The 23,695-nt window shown below is 32.9% G+C and overlaps 1 protein-coding gene across 1 annotated transcript in view; it reads right to left on the bottom strand.

Moving 5' to 3' along the window:
* Positions 1-19,691, bottom strand: part of LOC129231285 (ubiquitin-conjugating enzyme E2 N-like) — a 35,879-nt gene extending 16,188 nt beyond the window's left edge. Inside the window, 4 exon segments of the mRNA XM_054865573.1 lie at positions 438-582; positions 12,111-12,176; positions 12,178-12,213; positions 19,662-19,691. Coding sequence (XP_054721548.1) covers positions 438-582; positions 12,111-12,176; positions 12,178-12,213; positions 19,662-19,691 — 277 coding nt within the window.
* Between the last annotated feature and the right edge of the window lie 4,004 nt (positions 19,692-23,695).

Below are 23,695 nucleotides of genomic sequence, written 5' to 3'. Positions count from 1 at the left end.
AAAATCCTACTTCTCAGAAATTCACTTATCGCAGTTGAGACTAGAATAGATTAACCGTGATAAAAGAGGGTTGACTGTATTCAATTATCACTATATCACCCCATCAGATGCTTTTTAAAGCTAAACAATCTTCAGCAAAATTTTTATGTTTTTCTTTTAAGAGATGCATCCTAAATAAGTGCAGGGTTGCAGATTTTATTTCTATCTTGAAAAAAATATCTATTAAAAACAGAAACATTGCAAGGAAAAAAACAAGTAGAATGTTTGAAATTGTCAACTGCTGGCAATTACCTAAAGTACCATACATACAAATGAGAATAACAAATATACATATGAAATAAAGAACTGAGAATACTATTTAATTTCTATATGTACATAAAAACATTTATTAACACAAAATATGGTTAAAAATGCTAAACAAAAAGTTTGAAATTTACCTTTCAATATATCTAAGCATATTCGACCTAATTTATCTATATTAGGATGGTAAATTTTTGTCATAAAACGAACTTTTGGTGCTGACATAGGATATTCTTCAGGTAAAAATAATTCCAATTTGAAAACTCCTCCTTCAAATGGTGACTAGAACAAAAAGTAGCTTAACTTATCATAAGAGAAATAAAGAGAAATAAATAAATAAATATATATATATATATATATACTTTTTTTTAAATATAACTTTCTATCTCATACCAGAAAAGTATTAAACATTAGAAAATAATTCAAAAAAAAAGTTCTTACAATAGGGAAGTTGCAACCTATTAAATGTTCATATTTTGGCTATTGCATATTTGTTAATTGACCCTCAAAACTAAAAAATTCACCATCGCCGAATTTTAAAACACCGTGGTTGATTTTTAATGAATTTTTAAAAATCCACGCGCAAAAGTGCGCTCTTCTGAAACGTCACGAGCCTACGTCACAGGGCGCGAATGGGCAGCCTTCCGCCGAAGATCCCTTGTTTTCGCTAGGGACATTTTGAGCGCGCTGATATTTTTATTTTTTAGAAATTCAATAATCCTTTTGAACACACTATGGAGGCCGGATTCGTTAAAGCACAATCCAAATAATCTTCCTCAAATAATATCAATGGTGATATTCGAATATTTCCGAGAGGATGAGAGGTTTAATGTTCCAGAAACGCGAGGAGATAAGCCTTTTACGTTTCATCTTCGAAGTCGAATGCACGTTCTTCGATTTCTCCCATGACATGGGAACCGGTTCGCTAGCGTTTCTCTCCTCGGACGTCACTTCCTATGCCATCTGACGTCACAGGCGCTTGAACTTTAAAAATTAATTTAAAAAAAACTACTTATCGTATCGCAAAAATTTTTTCACCTATGATGTTCATACATGTTACTCTATCATATAAAAATAAAATTGAAAAATCGAAAACTTCCCTATTTAAATGCTATGTATGTTGCTTTTAATGAAATCAAAGTATGACACATAACATTTTTATAACAAATTATATTGACAAAATTGTTTGAGTATTTAATTAAAAAAAAGTCTTAGATTTTTAATGATAAATATGTATAAGGACAAACAATTATTCAGCACTGAACTGTTCTAGCAGTGAAACAAATGCGACTGAGTCAAATGATACAAACAAAAACCATCAAAACTATAACCTTAAGTTCTGACAGTTTTACTGACAATAGCCAATTTCATTTGAGTTAAAGAAAATTTTTATAACATCAGATTACAAGGAAAAATGCCGCAACTTAAATGAAGTGTGCAGAAACATCTGAAAAATAGCCAAATGGATAACTATATGAGTTTGTGTAGTTCATTCTTATCTTCTTGTTGAATTTGATATCTGAATTTTATTAAAATGTTGATGTACAGTTACTGAGTAATGAAATAGCTTTTTTTTTGAAAGATCTGAGAAATAATATCTTCTAATAACTTCTTTCCATATAAGCTCCGAATATTTTTGGCTGGAAAAAATTTATACAAATACAATGCAAAAACAAATGCGACGACCAGCAACATGCTCTGGGCCCATCTAGGCTGGTTCTAGTCAGTTTATTAAACCCCAATAAAGATCAATGACCCTCTTACAGCTTCCCCACAGAGACTGTATAAGTAAGGGCCTTACTCATTACAGCCTCTTCGAGTAAGCTGTCCCAAGTGCTCACAACCCTACTAAAGTAATTTCTCCTAATTTCCAGGTTAGCCTAAGATTTGAATAGCTTAAAACAATGATCCCTCATCCTCTTTTAAGAAGCAAAATTTAACCAATTAACAACTTTCATTTTGATAGATTTAAACAAATGAATCATGACTCTCCTTTGCTCCACACTAAACGTATTATGATTTTTGTCTGGCATCATAATCTAAATTAGAAAGTCCACATACTAGCTTAGTAGCGCTTCTCTTTGAGCTCTTTCCAATAAAGAATATCTTTCTTGATCTAAGAAAACCAAATACCACAAACACCATTATTTTCCTAATTATTGTCAGAACTGAAATAAATATTAAACATTGGAACTGACCCTACTAGCAAACTTTCTTGCATCAACCTTGACAGATCTTGATAGTATACTGACAGCGTCAATATTGACGTGTTTCATACTGCATGAAGGTTGCATAAAAGATTAAAAAGCTATATTGCAATAGCAACACGTATGCAACTTTGCATTAATCTTAAAATAGCAATATTGATATTACCTTACAATATCAGCATTGCATCTATGCTGATGCCATCAAGATGATACTGATTTCATGCTGTTGCTGTCAGGGTAATTAGTACACATTAGAACAGGTGGAACTTTGTTCATAGTTGTGCATGAATGGAGTTCATTGTACCCAGTGTTCCTTGTTAATGCTGGTCTATGCTTTTATCTTACTTCTTTGACGTTCGACACAGTTGTTTGAGCTCTGCTTCATGCCGCACGTGGCAATGCAAATTTTAGGCTTTGCAAAAAATTGGTTGCTTAGTTTTTAGTGAGGAACATTATTGTTTTTGGAATAATTTATGAATGACTGAGAACTGCATTTGTTTATTAATATAGTACTGGACAAGCTATATCCCAGACAATGTGCGATCAACGACAGAAATTTCCGGCGAAAAAAGTTTTTCGTTGCTGACTTTGAAAGAAAGGACATGCCGCCCAGAATTTCGTATTAACGTTTCACTCTCAAGAGCAAGAATAATTTTGTTTAATGATTATTCATGTTATTCTTAAAGATAAATTCTTGTTTTTTCCAGGCGATATTTTCAATCATCTGACATCTACTCGGAAATAGACTTTACTTTATTTATCTATTTATTGCTATCTTTACTCTTTAATGTGTTTTAAAAATTCCCTCAATTATTCCTAATTAGGCATTTTATGTCTTTATAATACAATTAGAAGCATGAATTTAAAAAATAAGTGGAGTATTACACAAAACGAAGAAATGTTCATTTTTTAAATTAAATAGCGAGTACTATTAATATCTTTATATGAATTTCCAATCAGATATCAGCTTTAAGAAAATATTCTTAGGCTAGAAAACTAATCAGTCTTGAAGAATAACAGAAATAATTAAAGAATGAAATTTAATTCTTGGTCTAAAGTGAAAATAATACAAATGAATAATTAGGTAAAACATCTTGCAAACATAATAATTTCATACTGTCATGTCAATGTATCCTGATATTTTCCTGTCATATCAATATGTATGCAAGATTGCAAAAACAAGATCATCTTGCCTACAGCTTGATTTCACTGTCATGACAACAACTTGATATTTTCCTGTCATATCAATACGTATGCAAGATTACAAAAGCAAGATCATCTTGCCTAGAGACTAGATTCATGCTGTCATGACAATATCTTGATTATCCTGTCATATCAATATGTATGCAGCATAACAAATGCTGCTATCCTTGATATTTTGCTGATTTTATGCTGCATACACCTTGTCAGTCAATATTGTGGCAGCCTGCTGGCAGCATAAATGGAGTAACATAACAATACTGAGGCAGCACTAATGCAAGATTATTTTTCCTGACTTACAACCTTTATTCAATATAAAGGCAATATATTTTGCTTACTGGGGAATGAAATTAATTTTGTGCTGCTCTTTGATTTCACTGAATTGGCATTTTGTGCAATTTGCTATAACACTTTTTTTTTAGTGTGTAAAATTATGCACACTTTCTTTAAAACTTCATTGAGGGCAACTAGTCTGGTGGTTAAGAAATGGGGAAAAGTATCTTTGTGTGATGAATGTAGATGCATAAAAAGATCATATTATACTCCTGTTTGTGAAAATTGCAACACCATGAAGGAAGCATCATAGTTGAATGAAATTTAATACACAGTTGAGTGGTAATGGTACAAATCAATGATTACATTTTCAAACCAAACAATAAATAGAGATAGAAATTAGTATATTGTGTTACCACCATGTGCCGCAATAAGAGCTGCTACACGACTCGGCATGTAGTGAAACAAAGTTTGAACACCTGCCTGTGAAAGAGTATTCTATATTGTTTGTATGCAAACCAAAGTTTGTCTGTCGAAGCAACAGGACGAGGATCACGAGCGAGACGCCGCCCAACGAAATCCCACACATGTTCAATCGGTGACATATCCAGGGAATATACAGGCCAAGTAAGAAGCTGTACTTGCTGTGAATCAAGGAAGGATTTGACAGTCCTGGCGACATGTGGACGGGCATTATCCTGCTGGAATACAGCCCCTGGCAATTCTTGCAGGAAAGGAATAGCTTAGGGCTGTAAAACTTCGTTTATGTATCGGGTACTGTTCAAATTGCCCACAATTCATAGCAATTGTGATCGTCCATGATATGCTATGGCACCCCAAACCATAATTCCGGGTATTCGTCCACTGAGGTGTTCGATAATGCACTTCGGAATGTGCTGTTCACTGGCATAGTGCCCGACAAGAAATTCGACCATCATGGTGCCACAAATTGAAGCGGGATTCGTCAGAAAAGACGACCTGCTACCAATCAGCATGCCAGATCCTATGCACATTAGCCCATTGCAGCCGCAGGTGGCGATGGTTTTGCATGAGAGGAATCCTGTATAAAGGAATCCTTGCGCGCAGCCCACGCTGCAACAGACGTTTCCGAATTGATGAAAATTCATTTTACAAATCATAGCATTGAAGTTGTACTTTTTTTTTTTTAATTCAAACTGATGGGTAGATGCAGTATTTACCATTTAAAAATACTTAAAATGTAGGGGAATGTGAGGCAAAGTGAAATGGTGAAATATTTACTCTACCTTTAGCGCCACCTATCAAGTAATATTTTAACTGTGTATTAACATGTGTAGTTTATTCCAGTCAAGAAAAAAAAATCCCTCTGAAAAATTGATTACTAATATTCAGTGCAGTGTTTATTTGCTTATTATTAAGCTTGTTAGTATTATAAATGCTTGTATAATTAAGCATGTCCATGCGGGGCAAAGTGAAATAGTTCATATCATATTCGGTCTTTGATCAAATCACTTACGTATTTAATTATTAATTAGTTCATTTACATTCCTTTTACAATACTTCTCTTATTCATTCATTTATTGACTTATTTTCTTAATAATTCGCTATTTTATTCACTCATTAACTTATTTTCGTTTATTCCTTCATTTTCTTTTCACGTATTCATTCTTTTGTTTACACACTTATTTGACAAAAAATATCTTTAATAAAAGAATTAAAAAACTTTCATTAGAAAAATGTTTAATTTTTCACTTTTCCCCATGAAAAAAAAAATGAAAAATTACCATTTTTTTTTTTTTTTTTTTGAGGCACAAACTTACTGGCAAAAATAAAAAATACTTATTCAATGCGAGTTTTATGGCAAAACACATTGTCCTTCCTTTCTGTACTGTAATTTTCAGAATGAATTTCTAATTTGTTCATTTTGAAAAAAGCAAGTTACCTTAACTATTTCACTTTGCCCCACATTCCCCTATAGTTTTTTTTTTTAATTTATTACTTTGATATTGGTATTTATTATATTTATTTTGTATAATAAAATTAATTTTCCATAATACTATACAGAATGGTGTATAGTAGCATGTAGGGAAACCATCTATTGTACAATAGAAATCTAGAAAAATATGAAAAGTTTTAATTTTCTCAACTTTTTAACCTTACAAGGTAAGGTTCTGATTGAGTTAAACAGTTTTGCAGCTGAAATTATGAGAGTTCAGTCTGCAATCCCAGTTATTTACGCATAGCACATTTAACTGAAATTTTAATGATTTTATTTAATCGACTAAAAGAATGATTTTAAAAAGTTTCAAAATTGTACATTAAATAATGCTGACATTTTTGTGCTTCATAGTTTTTTTCACATTTTTTCAAAACGTCATTTTATTTTTAAATGTCTCGAATTATTTGAAAAAACTCGGCCACACATTTTCCTGTGTGCAATATGTATCTAGTGGCGTTATATTTGTATAGGTTAAAGTGTTAGCACATCTCCAATATATTTATGAACTCGAAGTTGAAAAAAATAATTATAAAAGACCTATTGATCAGTTTGCTGGCTTTTTCTTTTTTTTTTTTTTTGGAATTTTTCATGTTTGTTTTTAGCTATGAATTAGGGTATAATTTGTTAGAATCAAAACTTCTAACCTGTCAATAAGTGACTAATAATTCCTATCTAAAATTAAGATTTTATTTAGTAGTTATGGGGGGAAAATAAGACTAGAGAAGTCATATATTCTGTATGTCTTCTTTAAATGTAACAAGCTTAATCACACTTTAAATGAAACATTCAATTAAAAGTAATAAAATTTATTATGTGTTTCTGAAAATTTCACCATAAGTTCTACAAATTAATGTTAAGACAGGAGCTTTAGAAACTGCATGTAATAATAATTAATGCTCTATCTCTAAAATCATTGCCTTGATCATTTCCCTTTCCATCTTTTCACAATTCCACATACAATTAAAGCTGCAAGAGCGAGCATTAAGTATTTGTTTACTAATTTCATCCACAACTGCAGAAATTAAAGAGATGCAGAGTGATTACCAAATGCGGCATTGTCGAAAAGCGATGAACAAGCGAATGCACATGGATATAGACTAGAAAATGGTAGCCCCGGTTGTGAGCAACTCTAGCAACCGTCAAATGGGCAGCAACCCTACAGGCAATTTCCCGTCCGAAACACCAGTTCCAGATAGCGTTGACAGTTACTATTGTGGTTGCGATGTCCTGGAATTTCTCTCGTGTGATGTCCCCTTAATGTTGAAGCTATCTGACATAAAATGTGTGTTATATTGTACTTTCTCATAATACTTTCACATTACACAAAATAAAAAGTACATTGGTTGTTAAATGAATAAAAGCACAACTTCACTGCTTTCATTCATTCAACAGCATAAATAATGAGCTGTCTCACTATGCAGCATCGAATTTGCACCTATCAATTACTTACACAGACCATGACAAACAATGAATAACAATGAAATAAAGTCAAAGTTTGCTAAAACTAGATAATTAAATATTAAATTTAATACTTTGTTAATAAAAATTAGTTTCATGGAAAATATATTAATCACCTTCCCATGTTTAACAAGTTTTAAGAAGAAAAATTGAGAACCAAAAGATTTCCCCAATTGATTTTCCCCACTGCAAAAAAATGTACTGAACTTGGCAAGAACATCAACTGTGTGGGTGTGAATTTCCTCCAAAACAAAAGATAAGGAAAACTGTTAAATCAACCATTTTTGTCAGTTCAGGAAAAAAAAATGTAAGCAAAAGAAATGAGTAAAATCAGAACTTGTGGTAAGTGAATGCTGACCCATGTCCATTATCAAGGTCTTGTGTGATGATGTCATCCACCCGCCAGACAATAGGGAAGTTTTCGATTTTTCAATTTTATTTTTATATGATAGAGTAACTTGTATGAACATCATAGGTGAAAAAAATTTTTTTGCGATACGATAAGTGGTTTTTTTTAAATTAATTTTTAAAGTTCAAGCGCTTGTGACGTCAAATGGCATAGGAAGTGACGTCATGCGCTCTTCCGATAGGGGAGAAGCCGAAGGTCACGCATTCGACTTCGAAGACGAAATGTAAAAGACTTATCTCCTCGCGTTTCTGGAACATTAAAGCTCTCATCCTCTCGGAAATATTCGAATATCATCATTGATGTTACATGAGGAAGATTATTTAGATTGTGCTTTAACGAATCCGATCTCCATAGTGTGTTCAAAAGGATTATTGAATTTCTAAAAAATAAAAATATCAGCGTGCTCAAAATGTTTCTAGCAAAAACAAGGGATCTTCGGCGGAAGGCTGCCCATTCGCGCCCTGTGACGTAGGCTCGTGATGTTTCAGAAGCACGCACTTGTGCGCGTGGATCTTAAAAAATTCATTAAAAAATCAACCACGGTGTTTTAAAATTCGGCGATGGTGAATTTTTTAGTTTTGAGGGTCAATTAACAATATCCAATAGCCAAAATATGAACATTTAATAGGTTGCAACTTCCCTATTAGAAGTAACCTTTAGACAGACACACTTACTTGCACATATATATATATACCTATATATATATATATATATATATATATGGTGTTTTAGTTAAATGTTTCAGAACTTCTAAGGAGGGGTAGGATGCATCCTGACTACTCGAAATCATATGGGAATGAGGGATCGGAAATGATTTCAAACCCCGAGAAGTTTTTGATATGCTGCGAGTATTCAAGACTGTTTGGAGTCCCATGCGCCGAAGATGTGAGGTGGCATTGAAGTTGGAGGAAAAAACCTCAAACACTTACTTTGACCCACGTACCTTTTGCTGCTTTAAATGAAGATTTTTTGCTTAACGGTTTCTTTCTTTATGATGCTTCTTTATTCCCATTACAGCTTGAGGAAGGCATTTACGAATCCACATTGCCATACGATTTTGAGCCATCAGGATGCTCCTTACCCCTCTGAGAAGTTCTGAAATGTTTAACTGAAACACCCTGTATATAGATATGACTGCCATTTATTTCAATCACGTTTGTCTAAAACAATTTCGATTCAATAAAGTAAAAATGTGTACATATTTTTTAAGCATGGAATTTTACATACAATTTAAGAGAACGTGATAGGTTTTTTGGTCAAACAAGATAATGCTTCATTAAAAGCATGCTGTTCACTCAAAATAGTCATTCCTTGAGTATTTAAAGAATTTTACTTTAATAATTTTTTTTAATAACAGTGTAAAAACTCAATTACAGAACTCAAATTTTACCTTATGTGCTTCAAAAAATGCATCTGTTATTGATTGCTAACAATAGGTAATAATTAAATGTAGAAATTCTTTTTTGAAGTCATAAAACTAGCTATAGTCCTTAAAATTTTCAACTCGTTGCTCCAATGTTAACGCTCCAAAGCCTAGAGAGCAGACATCTTGTTCACACGTCCTTCTCTGTCTCACTGATTTTTTTTTAATTTATCCTGAGAAAACTATTCTTAGAAGTTTACAACACACTGCCTTGCCCTCTTTTCACTATTTACAAAAAAAAAAAAAAAATAAAAAAATAAAATAAAATAAAAAACTCATATTACTAAAAGAAGGCAAAAACAAAAAAAAATAAGATTGCACTGACGCACCCAGTGTTTGTGGGAAATGGTTAGTCACACATGTTTGAATAATTTAAGTGGCATTGTTTGATTCAAATATCTGGCAGTTTTTCAATGTTAAAGCTTGGTTTATGTTCTGTTTTGGAGGATTAGAATCATTAAAGTGGATGATTCAATAAACCACTGATTCAGTTACAAGGCGTTCACTGTAGTCAGATTTTAATAGTATAGATTTTGATTTTTATTGTGTTGAAAAAGTGGCCAATAGGGAAGTTTTCGATTTTTCAATTTTATTTTTATGTGATAGAGTAACATGTATGAACATCATAGGTGAAAAATTTTTTGCGATACGATAAGTAGTTTTTTTTAAATTAATTTTTAAAGTTCAAGCTGTTGTGACGTCAAATGGCATAGGAAGTGACGTCATGCGCTTTCCGATAGGAGAGAAACGCTAGCGAACCCGGTTCCCATGTGATGGGAGAAACTGAAGAATTTCTTTCGACTTCGAAGACGAACTCGCGTTTCTGGAACATTAAACCTCTCATCCTCTCGTAAATATTCGAATATCATCATTGGTATTACTTCAGGAAGATTATTTAGATTGTGCTTTAACGAATCCGACCTCCATAGTGTGTTCAAAAGGATTATTGAATTTCTAAAAAATAAAAATATCGGCGCGCTCAAAATGTTCCTAGCGAAAACAAGGGATCTTCGGCGGACGGCTGCCCGTTCGCGCCCTGTGACGTAGGCTCGTGACGTTTCAGAAGAGCGCACTTTTGCGCGTGGATTTTTAAAAATTCATTAAAAATCAACCACGGTGTTCTAAAATTCGGCGATGGTGAATTTTTTAGTTTTTGAGGGTCAATTAACAATATCCAATAGCCAAAATATGAACATTTAATAGGTTGCAACTTCCCTATTACAAACAAAATCTCCTTTTTAACTATTATTGAAAATAATTTTAACTACAGTAAATAAAACAGAAAAATAATTAATTATTATTAATCGTGATATATTTATGGATCCATATTAAAAGTTTCAATTTTTTCCTGTGATTTTATCAGGAAAACTAAATAGAACTCATAGAAAATTTCACTAAATAGTCGATTAGCGGCAGTTTACTCAATGTGTTCTGATTGTTAGTGCTCAAAAATTTCAAGCCATATGTATATAGCAGAGGTTTTCAAACTGGATGCCTTAGGAAAAGGTGAGAGATGCCACAAAGTGTATGTGGTATTAATATATATATATAAGATGAGTGTGCTAAATAAATACCGGTTAACCAGTAAAAAATCCTCCACTTTTTCATACAGTATAACAAAAATTCACTACACTTTAAAAATTCAGAAAATTTTTCAGGCAAATATTACTGCAAAATGAAGTGTTTGCAGTATAGAAAAATTTAACCGGAAAAAAGTAAGTGATTGCAACGCCAATTTGTACACCATGTGACTTACAGAGCGATACACCAACCCACTCACCTGCTGCTTACCATTTGGTATAGGGGATAGCGAAGCGGCCTGGAATCCCAACAGCGCAGGTTCGAACCCATTGTGAATATCTCAAATTCTTTACTTGCGGGCAATGTTCTTGTTTTTCCTACCGTAAAATTGGATTTAACAGTAAAAAGTACTGACAACATAGATGTCAGTACTTTTTTACCATAAAATTTCTTGAAATTTTTAACAGTATAAATTCTCTTTCAACGTCATCAAAAATCCTAAATGATAATAAAGCGTTATCGACAAGCTATTTTTAACTATCAGGCTGCAGTGCTGCAAAAGTTGTTGCAGAAGAGTGATTTCAAAACCAACTGATCTTATTTTACAGTAAATTTTGTTTCTGCACGGTTCTCTGAAATTTAACTAGAATAAAAAAGATTGCATACTGTTCTTGAAAGAAAAATTATGAAGTTGACGAATTCAAAAAGAAAAATCTTGTTATGTGCCGCCATTCTTCCCGAGATTTGATAACCTAGAAAAGTAGATAGTAGTACAATAGGACCATTGTCTGCTCTTCTGATAGGATGTCTTTATAATATAACACCGGAGTACTTAGGAGGAGGATATGATCCGGGTACTGCATATGTTGCATGAACTGTGCCCTGGTGTGGGAAAAAATCCTTGAAAATACCTACTTCTTAGTAGCTTACATAATAGAGATAGACTAGGGTGCAGTGAGAAATTCTAAATCTTCAAAGAGTGACATGAATCAAAAACGTTTGAGAGCCCCTGGTATATAGCATTAATAAAAAAAAAGGCAAAGGAACTAGAAGAACAAAATTACCATGAATGCAGGCATAAAATTTGAGATGAAAAATTATTCGCCTTTGGGTCATTTTAAATTTATAAAAACTGTACAAAACAAGATTTAAGGACTTTAAAATAATAATATATATTCTGCTTCCAAAAAGCGTGCAGTGGGGTTTTATAACTCACAAGTTATTCTTCACTATATTTTGCAACAGGCACAAATATCAATGTTCTACTAAAAAGAAAATGAAATGTACAAAAAATAGCAAAAAACAAGAAGACACTTTTTCAAAAATTTGACAATTATATACCTCTTCTGGTCCTGCAACAACAACATGAAAATATCTAGCATTGCTTTCATCCGGTATCGCACTAATTTCCTGGGACTGGTTCAGCCATTAAACGTTGAGTTTCCTAATGAATGAAAATTGCGCTTTAGTTAATTACATATGGGAATTATAATGATATAGGTTAACCTTTAGAGGAAAACAATTGATGAGCAAACCAACATCACAGTAGTATAAATTGCCAAAAATATTGCAGAGGTTTTGTTCAAGGATTACAAGGTATTCATTTATCAGTACATTAACGTTTATGAGCTTTGCAATGTAACGAATCTGAATTATATCCCAAAGCTCATAACTCTATATCAGCGGTTCCCAACCTTTTTAGTTGTGCGGCCCACCAGTTTTGTGGGAAAACACCATTGAGGCCCACTAAAGACGTTTCCAGCCAAAATTTATTTTCTGGAGAGGTTAGGGGGTGGTATCTGCTCATAACTGTTCTTAAATGCAAATAATATACTGTGTTAGGATTGAAATTGGTAAAAACAAGAGTTCTGGAGAGGTTAATCCCCTTCTCCGTTCATGCTGCACCACTGATATAGATACACAGTATAAGAACAATTTGCAAAATAATTTTTTAAGAAAATAACTTTATTGTGTATTCACTTAGCTGGCATAGCTGTAAGAAAACTCAAAAACAAGTCATCAAAGTTAAAGCTCCGTCTGATTTTTGACGCTGCTTTTTCCTTTACGAAGGAGTTGATATCTGGAGTGAAACTGGAGAGTTTTAGTCTCAAATAACCCGCAAAATTCAAAGCATTTCAAACTTAAAAAAAAAAAAACTGCAATGAAAAGTCTCATTCAAATAGGTAGATAGTCGAAGAGCCCCTCAAGTGACTCTATTCACTAGTTAGTAATGCCAGTTCTGCGAAGGAGGACCATTTTTTAACTAGAAGCTTGAAGCTAATTCTAGTTTCTTTGGCAATTTTCTTTAGAGAAGTTTCTGATTCTGAAGGGGAAAGTTCCTCAGAAATATGAAAAATCTTAATCTCAAAGTTCCTTATTGGCTATGATGAGCCAGAGTGAGCTTTTGAATGACGGTACATCTAAAAGGTGAATTTTCGCAAAGAACGGAAATTGACACCCCAAGATTTGTTTTGGTTAACAATTCTCAACCAGTGTCCCACGGCCCAGTAGCACACTGTTCGCGGCACACTTGTGGGCCGCGCCCCATGGGTTGGGAACCGCTGCTCTATATATATAACGAAGCGGCCTGGAATCCCAACAGCGCAGGTTCGAACCCGTTGTGAATATCTCAAATTCTTTACTTGCGGCAATGTTCTTGTTTTTCCTAGAGAAAATATTTACGTAATATTTATCGTAAATAATATTTTCTCTAGTATTGCCTTTAACCAACACTTCATTTCTCTGTAACTGTCTTACTTGTCACATGTATGATTTTTTCTAGAGTAAACCAAATGCTTGGACTCCAGTTTATGATGTTTTTGTGAATTAAGTTTTTCAGTCGACCTGGAATGTCTTTGGAACTGTTTTTATGGATGACACACTTATTTATTTGGGTTTTATATTTATGGGCTTGATTTTGTTTTTATTTTTATCGATTGGCACGGAAATGACCCCGATGGACGCGGATTTTACTTTTACACCTGGACACATAGGTAAGACTTTTGATTTTTGCTGGGCGGTACGGTGGAGGGACATTATTGATAGCCTTGGCTTCTAATGTCCGAGACAAAACCCCAGTGCTTAGTTTTAGTTCCTAATTCCAAAAATCTGCATTCTTTTTTCACATGTGGTGTTTTTGCCCAATGTATTCATGAATGTTGACTTTTGCGGAATTGGACATCCTATTCTTAGTTTTAGTATTAAAATTTTTGGTCTTTCGACCATAGGATGAAGTTTCCACTGCTGAAGAGTACTGGCTTCATCTCTGTCATTTATCTGTGTTGTAACCTTGTCTGTTTATTGTTCTATTGATGTTTATATTTACCTGGCTTATTTGTTTGGCTGCTTTGTGCATCTTTGGGCTTCTGGTTTATGGTACTCTAATTTTTTCCCTATTAATATGTTTTTAATAATATATATATACAGGGGCAGACTGGCTGACTTTGACCCAGTCAGCAAAAGAGTATTTTGGCCCACCTCTGTAAATTAAAAAAGTTGAATTAACCAGAGTACTGGATCTCGATTCTTCCGAGCCAAGCAAAGACATTAAACTACCGCTATAATTCCTATTTCCCTTTAAAGTTCTAAAAAAAAGAAAATTGTGTAACGTAAAACAAAGCTAACACTGACTAGTGCTGGGCGATGTTGCAGATTTTAACATCGCGATACATCGCCAGTAAACATCGCGATATTCCGATACATCACGATATTTCGATGTATTTTCTTTTCATTAAATCAAGGGTGTAAACGAAGGGGGAGGGGGTGGGGTAAGGCGCAAGGCCTGCAAAAGCATGAGCCACATAAAAACCCAGAAGATTCATTTTAATTTCATATTTTGGAATACATTCCCCATTTCAAACAATGACCCCAGTCCACTGCTCATTTTTTGTGCGGGGGGGGGGGGGGCAGAGAAGGGGTCTGACTGAAAGAAAGAAGTAGCAAGGTCAAGGTGAAGGGGAACATTTTGATTAGAGGATTCAGAGTCTTAGTTGTTTCTTTTCTTTTTTCTTTTCAGTGGAGAAGGAAAAACTAAAAAAAGGGAAGGACTAAAAAGTTTGTGTCCTAGAATTTCGGGGGGTATTTGTCCCGACGGTCCCCACCCTGTCTACGGCCCTGCATCACACGGCAAAAGTGCATGCGATGGTGTAGGAGGCACTGTGAAAAGACTAGCAGTGAGAGCTAGTCTTCAAATGATACATAATGACCAAATTATGACTCCTCGACAGCTGTATGAATGGGCAAAAGATCACATTAAGACAATACATTTTCAATATAGTACAACTGAAGAACATAAACAAGAAGAGGAGACTTTGAAAAACAGGTTAATGACCGCAAGAAGAATACCAGGTACTTAGAAACTCCATTCTTTTATTCCACTGAACATGAATCACATGGAAGTCAAAATATTTTCAGTTTCAAAAAATTCAAGAATAGAATATGTAAGAGCTGCTCGGGACAATATTGAATTCGCAGAAATGGTCGGGTTTTTAATCTGCAGGTATGATGGACATTGGTGGTTAGGTTGCGTTTTAGACTCTGATGAAGAAAATCAAACACTTAAGATAAAATTCTTGCATCCACATGGACCTTCATATTCTTTTTACTATCCAGACGTAGAGGATATTCTGAATGTATCTGTAGATGATGTAATATCAAAAGTGGATCTCAGGATAAATCCCACAGGAAGAGTTTATAACGTGTCGAAGGAAGAAATGGACATTGCTAACCAAAAGTTGTAAAAATAACTTGTGTCCTTCTGTAAATACTTTCGGAAACGCTACAAATTGCATTTAAGTAGTAAGCAGATATATGTTCACTATTTTATTTTACCATGATCCCATTATGAAATTTTTTCCACATATACAGGGCATTAGTAGGTAAAAAATAATTTGTTTTCAGATTTTTAAAAGATACTTTTTGAAATATTCAAGGTCAAATTATATTTTTCATGACCTTGAAATATTAATGACCCCAAACCTTATAATGTGACATATCCTATAAAAGCCCATTTCAAAAGCTTTAAAATAAAAAAAAAATGAACTCTTTAGCTCTAGTAGAAGCTGAGAAAATTAACTTTTTGTAATCACCAAAAACTCGTTTTTTGTATTTTTCCCCCTTTTTTACATAGCCCTACACAAAAAACCGGGCAACTTAAAAACCTGAAAAAAATATTTTTCTGTATCATTTTATATATATAATCAATCCCCTGAAATTTGTTGGAATTCGTGATGGTCAAGTTGTGAGGCTCGTTGATTTGACATGGAATGACCCACAAGAATTGCTCGTTTAAAGATATAAGATAAAGAAAGAAAACATATTTTATAATAAAATTTGCATTGAAGCATTGTTTTTTGTTTTTGGCAGTAAATTTATACTTTTTGGTGAAAATTTTCACTTTTTTTTATGTGGCAAAGTGAAAAATAAAATATTTTTCCAAAAAATGATTTTTGATTAATATAGAATTTTTATCTAATAAATGAGTAAATAAAACAATGAATGAATGAATAGGAAATGAAATAATAGATAATAAAATAATGAATGAATGAAAAAATAAGTGAATGAAGGGAAGAATAAGGGAAAATTAATAAAGGAATGCGTAACTGATTTGATGAAAGATTGAATTAATAAATGAAACAAACTATTTCATTTTGCCTTGCATGTTCTTGACTAACTGTACAAAACATTTAAAATACAAGTAGCTTAATACTACACAAATAAATACAGCACTGAATATTAGTAGATCTTAATATTTAAAATGTTAATAACAAAATTTTTATCATATAACAATAACAAAAATCATTTTTGACTTACAACAAAATATTACAATATAAGTATCAATTTTTGAAAATTATTTGTATTATAATATCCTTTGATTTTCAGAGGTAACATTTTCTTGACTAGACTATATGAGTTACTATGTAGTTAAAATATTGCTAGATAGGTGGCTCTAAAAGCAGAGTAAATATTTCATCATTTCACTTTGTTCCGCTATTTGACTTTGCCTCTCATTCCCCTATTTTATTGATGTTATATCAGAACAAAAGCAACATTACAGAAATCATATTTGCAAAAACGAACCCTTTTACCAAAATCATGAAAACGAACATTTTTCATACATAATTATGATAACTGCTCATTTTGGATCGTAAACCCCATGATTATAAAAATTCATTTTTTTTCTTTGTTGACAGTTTATTTGCAAAAAAAAAAAAAAAGGCAAAACGTTCAAAAATCAGGGAAAATCTATTTTAACGCGATATTCCGTTTTTTTCTCTAAATTTTATCTTTAAAAGTTAGGGGATAGCAGGGGTCTGTCCAACATTTTTCACAAGATCCATTTTCTGTGGAGAGGCGATTTCACTCTCTGAGAGATGGGCTTTTAAAATAAAATTTTTGATAAAAATTATTTTAGGATTGCAATTTCGAGTCCTATGATAAACATATCATTACTATCAGGACAGTTGAAGCAAAAAAAAAAATAAATAAATAATAAATAAAATTTAAACCATCGATTTAGCATTATAATTTTTGATTCATAAAAGAAAATGGAATTCCTCTTTAAAAACATGAAATAAGCATTGTTACAGAAATAAAGAGACTTTTCATTCATTTGCATCCTAATACAGCGAAGTTAACTTGAAAAAAGAATAAAATATAATTATCATATTGGATGTAAAAAGATTGCAATTTTCAAAATCAGACTCTGAAGTATTTGGGGAGAAAAAGTAGGAAATAAGGAATCAAAAATTTAAAAAGTAGGAAAAAAATCACTTAAAAAAGTAGGAAAAAATAAGAAGAGATAGGACTACACACACGTCAAGAGGAAACAAATTTAGCGTAAATTTAATTTCTAATGTAAAATAAACTAACAGTATTTTGGATTTAAAACTGTCCCAAAAATAAACCAACAGTACTTTTGAAGTATTAAAGGGATTTAATGAAAGACTGAGTGGCAGAAACAATACGAAAGAAACAAGCCGACAATCATCAGTATGAGAAATAAACTGGTGGAAACAAAGATATTAATTACAAAAATAAGAAAATAAAATCCAAACAAAGAAGCACTTTTCAACAATATAATAATAAAAATTTTAAGTGTGAAGGAATAAAATGCAATATAGAGATCGAAATAAAAGGAAAAAAAACAATAATAATAATAAAACGCATATTTTGGTGCAATAAAACCATTTTGTTTTCTCAAAAACGAAAACATTCCTTCCAGAGCATCCATTTATCAGTTGGCAAAGCAAATATTAAATTAGTTTTATATATAAATAATCAGCAGCTGACACGCATTCTTGCATAAACAGGAGCAGATGTTTGAATTTGAAGAAAAAAAAAAGGGAAAAGACTGAAAATGCAGAATTAAAATAAATTTATTCTTAAATATGGGACATAAAATTTATAATAAAATAATTAAAGTAAATAAGTAACGAAATAAGTAAACTAAACGGTTTGTATTATCTTATGTATTTTCAGCATTCAACATAAATTTTTGTTTCATGCATGTCATTTATGAGGGTCAGTGGGGTCAATTTCTTCCTTCCCTGGCTTTGGAAAATTAATGCTTAACTATACAAGTTTGTGCCGTTTTTGTTGTTTTCAGATAAAATTTCCTTTCAGTATATATCCTTCGTAAGCCACACCCGGGGGAAAAAATCAAAATGACGGGCCAGTTTTAATTTCAATCAAGCAATAAAAACAAATATTGTTTCATTAGTTTGATGATTTTTTAACCTCCTTCTTGTTCCAAAATTTTTGTCACGGAAAAAAAAGAAAAATCCATGCATGGCAAAAATAACATTTTTATCAAAGCCAAAAAAGATCAGTAACTAATGTTTCTCTGCGCATAAAAGGGAAGGCATGAAGTTTCTCTCCATCCTCACCATACAACAAAAATTTTCATTTGGAAATTGTTTCATGAAATTGAGTGACAGGTGGGGACACTTGGCATCAAATACCTGCATATATTTCTTTCTCCCTCCTCCCTTTAAACAGACGCCCTGAGTACAATAACTTACCGTAGATATGCCGAATCAGTATAATTGCCGCACCCCAAAAAGAATAAAAGTATGTCAAAAAAATTTGAATGTTCAAAAATGCCACATTGCCATAAACGTTGCACATAAAAATGGTGAGCGACTCCTCAATATTGATCACATATCAGTATTTTTTGTTTTTTTAATTTTATTTGGACAAGCAGAACGGTCTGCTTTTAAAGATACAAATTACCAAATCAATCCAAGTCTCTTTTACAATATTAAATGCTTTTGCAATCTAAACTTTACATGTTCGAAAGAATTTATTAACACATTCCATATCAAAACTTAATAATTCAAGTAGTAGGTACAGATTAAGTAATGTAAAAATGTGGTAAGTCAAGCTCTAAAAATAGTGATCGACGGTTGGAACTTAAGGAAGATAGATCAATTAGCCACGAATTTTTTTTTTTTTTTTAAATTGAGGGAGAAAATGTGAGCAACTAACAAGAATTTTGGGGGAGAAAAAGTTGAAATTGTAAAACAAGTAATGCGAATATTGAACAAGATTTTAATTTTTTTAAAGCAAAAATTGAGAGTCGCTTGTTTTTCGGTCGTAAAATATGACAAATTATTAAATTAAGCAAACAGTATAACGCACGTTAACCTCATGGGGTTATATTTATACATTTATTTTTAAAATGCACAACGAAGCGACAACTAATCGTATGAGAAGAATTCTAAGTACTATTCGCTACAAAAAACATAACAAGCAAAATCCGTATACTCTTTTTAGGCAAAAAATTTTTTAATATTCTAATTTTCAAAAAGAATAACAGGAAAATTAATTCGTTACTTTATTTTAAACCAGATGCTTAATATAATAACAGTCGGGGAAGTCAAAAAATTGTACCTTTATTATTCTTCGTGGTAAACCAGCCATTGGAAATATTTACTAGTAAAATTTATACAAATTCTTATTTTCAACACAATGTTTCGATAATACTATCGCCTATCTGATGGATGTAAACTTAACCGGAAAATTATCATTGGCTGTCAATAAAACCGGAAATGACGCATGATTTGCTTATGGGCACTGCCTGTTTAGGAAAATATCCTTTGTGAAGTCAAAAAAATATGGAGGTACTACATAATTCTTCTGTTTCATCATGTGAAGCCTGCAGGTGTTATTAAAACTTGAAAGGAATTATTGAAATAGAGCTTGTTTCTTCCCATTTCTCTGTTTGGTCTTCAATTAAAGAATTTATTTTTTTGCCAAGCAACTCACGGGCTATGGTCACCTAAAGTAACCGGTCGGCCATAACCGGTAATGCCGGTCGATGGCTGGTTAACCGGGGCTGTCGCAGATAGCCAGGATTGTTCAAATATACCTACTTGTTAACCGGTTGTTTCCGAAGTTACTCAGCAGAAGTCCTAAACGAAACCGGCTTGTCTGCTACAATGTTCTGCTACGTTACCTTTTCGTCCACCATTAGACAGTGACTGCAGTGCCCCCTATAGTTCGTTGGAGTTGCGAATTGTTTCCGAACGCTTGCGGTGCTACCGGTGCCTGTTTCCGAATGTAGTCTTAATATGAAGAAATAAATTTCTTTTAATAGAAAAGTTTTCGGAATGCCATTTGTAGAACGAATTTGGTAAGACTGTCATACATCACAGAATTGAATATTGTTAAACAAAAATGATCATTATTCGAAGTAGTGATTTGCCTTGCGGTCGCAAAGAATAACCTGCCGATTGCGGTTAACCGGTTAGTAAGCAGGAGCGCGTAATGAAAAGACAAAAGACCCTATAGTACTTCGATGTCTCTGTGGTAGAAGCAGGGAGGCTTTGTCTTCTAAATAAGCCGATAGTCATGGGTTCGATTTTTGCCCTCAGTGAGCGGTGAGGTGTCATTTTCCTCAGTTTTTTGCGTTGATTACGAATAAGCTGAGGCGGAAATCGAATTCGGTAGCTTTTGTACAGTAAGGTTACGTTCGACGAACTCAACCGGTCGAGCGGTGACTAACCAGTTACTAACCGCAGTGTTCTATGATCACCGGTTACCGTTTTAACACAGGGATTCAAGTGAAACACGGCCGATCGCAATGCATCGCTGCGACCGCTATTTCCCCAATTTGAATTCAATTGTAACATTGCGATTGTCTTCAGTCCCGATTCCCTCGCAAAATTTGCAATTGCTCTCGAGCTCTTGTAGGTCTGGAAAATCTCTCGCAAGTGCAGAAAAACATCAATGGCGTCTGTTTTGAATGCAAAGTTGATTTTAGAATTAATGGAATGTTATTGTTGAAAATTTTCAATTCTAAATTGGCAACTCAATGCAAGACTCGTTTTTTGTTTACCGTAGCATTTTTGCAGTAGCCTTCATTTTACATTGGAAGTAAAATTGGTTTTTTTTACTTAAAATATGCGATACTTCTTCAATTTAACATTGTTTTCATCCACAAATGCAGTACTTATTTTAATTATGACTTAATACTTGATGGCATAATATTCTGCATAGTCATTATACTACTTCGTCGTTTTGAAGAAATCAACGGAATTTTTTTCCGGCTGAACAACAATGCAAGTTGAATTACGACTGTGATGAGAAATTATAATTAAATTCTCTTCATTGTTGTAATTTTACTAGTTAGTACTATACTAGTTGAGAAAGAAAAAGAAAAGGGATTGTTGAAAGTGAGTAAATTTGTTTAACGTTCACTATCTTACTAATATAAAATCTCAATTCTATGCTAGTATTTTTCAATTATTTGCTAAAATTGCATTTACTTGCACATTATGGTACAATAACAAAATGCATCAAACTTAGCTACATCCCTACTAGCAAAATTTCTTGCATCAACCTTGACAGATCTTGATATTATACTGACGGCGTCAATATTGACATGTTTCATACTGCATAAAGCTTGCATAAAGATTAAAAAGCAATATTACAATAACAACACGTATGCAACATTGCATTCATCTTAAAATATCAATATTGATATTACCTTAAAATAACAACACGTATGCAACATTGCATTCATCTTAAAATATCAATATTGATATTACCTTACAATAACAACATTGCATACATGTTAACGCCGTCAAGATGATATTGATTTCATGCTGTCGCCGTCAAGGTAATTAGTACACAATAGAACAGGTGGACCTTCGTTGATACTTGCGCATGCGCACAGTTCTTTCTACCCAGCGTCCCTCGCATTGCTTGCTGGCACATCTTTCTAATTCGATTCAGTCGGTTCAGAGGAGCTGCACGTGGCGTTGCATTTCTTTAGGCTTCGTTAAGTTGGTTGCTTAGTTATTAGTGTGGAATCGTATTGTTTTAGGAATAACTTATGAATGACTGATAACTGCATTTGTTTATTAATATAGTACTAAACAAATCATATAGCAGACGATGTGCGATCAATGTTAAAAATGGCCGAAAATAACTTTTTTCGTCCCTAGACTTTGAAACAAAGGACATGAAGCCCAGAATTTCGTATTATCACTTCAATCTCATGAGTAAGATTAATTTTATTCAATGGTTATTTACGTTATTCTTTAAGATAAATTCATGTGTTTTGTCCATGGGATATTTTCAATGCTGACATCCATTTGGAAATGTACTTTATTGTATTTATTTACTTATTTATTATTTTGCTTTCTTTACTCCTAAATGTGTTATAAAAACTTCCACAATTATTCCTAACTAGGCATTTTATGTCTTTATAATACAATTAGAAGCATGAATTTAAAAAATAAGTCAAGTATTACGCAAAACGAAGAAACTTTCATTTTTTAAATTAAATTGCGAGTACTATTAATATATTTATATGAATTTCCGATCAGATGTCAGCTTTAAGAAAATATTCTTAGGCTAGAAAACTAAATTGAAGAATAACAGAAATAATTAAAGAATGAAACTTAATTCCCGACTTTAAAGTGAAAATAATACAAAAAATAAAATAAAATAAATAAATAAAATAAATAGATAAAACACCTTGCAAACGTGCTGATTTCATACTGTCATGACAATGTATCCTGACATTTTCCTGTCATATCAATACGTATGCAATGTTACAAAAGCAAGATCATCTTGCATAGACCTTGATTTCATGCTGTCATGACAACATCTTGATATTATCCTGTCATATCAATACGTATGCAAGATTACAAAAGCAAGATCATCTTGCCTAGACCTTGCTTTCATGCTGTCATGACAACATCTTGATATTATCCTGTCATATCAATACGTATGCAACATTACAAAAGCAGCATACCTTGATATTTTCCTGATATTATGCTGCATACACCTTGTCAGTCAATATTGTGGCAGCCTGCTGACAGCATAAATGGAGTAACATAACAACATTGAGGCAGCATTAATGCAAGATGATTTTTCTTGCACGTCAACCTTTATGCAATACTGAGGCAAGATATTTTGCTTACTGGGATGGCCCCGGTATAAGTTCCTACTATGACATGCATTGTACTCCCATTAAAAGGTAAATTGTGAAAGTCTGAAATCTGGTAAATGTCGACACTAGTCAGTGCATATCAACATACACATACCAAAGGCATCGGTGATATACTTAATATATTTCTGGTGAATCGTCAGTAAAAGTCGACATTCTTTAATTTTGGTGTTTTGCAGACTGCATATCCATGATTTAAAAAAAAGTAATTGGCAGAAACATTTCGCTGTAAATAAATGAAAAAATAAATGACGATCCAAATCCCGTTGTTTTTTTTTTTCCAATGAGGAAAAAAATAATGGCAGTACTTCACAAAGGTGCATATGCATAACGTAGTCAGACAAGGGGGGCAAATTTCGAATTCAGTCGTTTAATACTGGTTTGGGAGGGGGTGATAGTGAAAAGCGAGCAGTGCCAGATGCTTAATTTTTCTGTTATTTTTATATGTCTTTGGCAAATGTTGAAA

The sequence above is a fragment of the Uloborus diversus genome, chromosome 10, assembly GCF_026930045.1.
Source record: "Uloborus diversus isolate 005 chromosome 10, Udiv.v.3.1, whole genome shotgun sequence".
Lineage (NCBI taxonomy): Eukaryota > Metazoa > Arthropoda > Arachnida > Araneae > Uloboridae > Uloborus > Uloborus diversus.
Note: the sequence above shows the minus strand (reverse complement) of the source record. Positions and strands in the feature narration are given on the sequence as shown.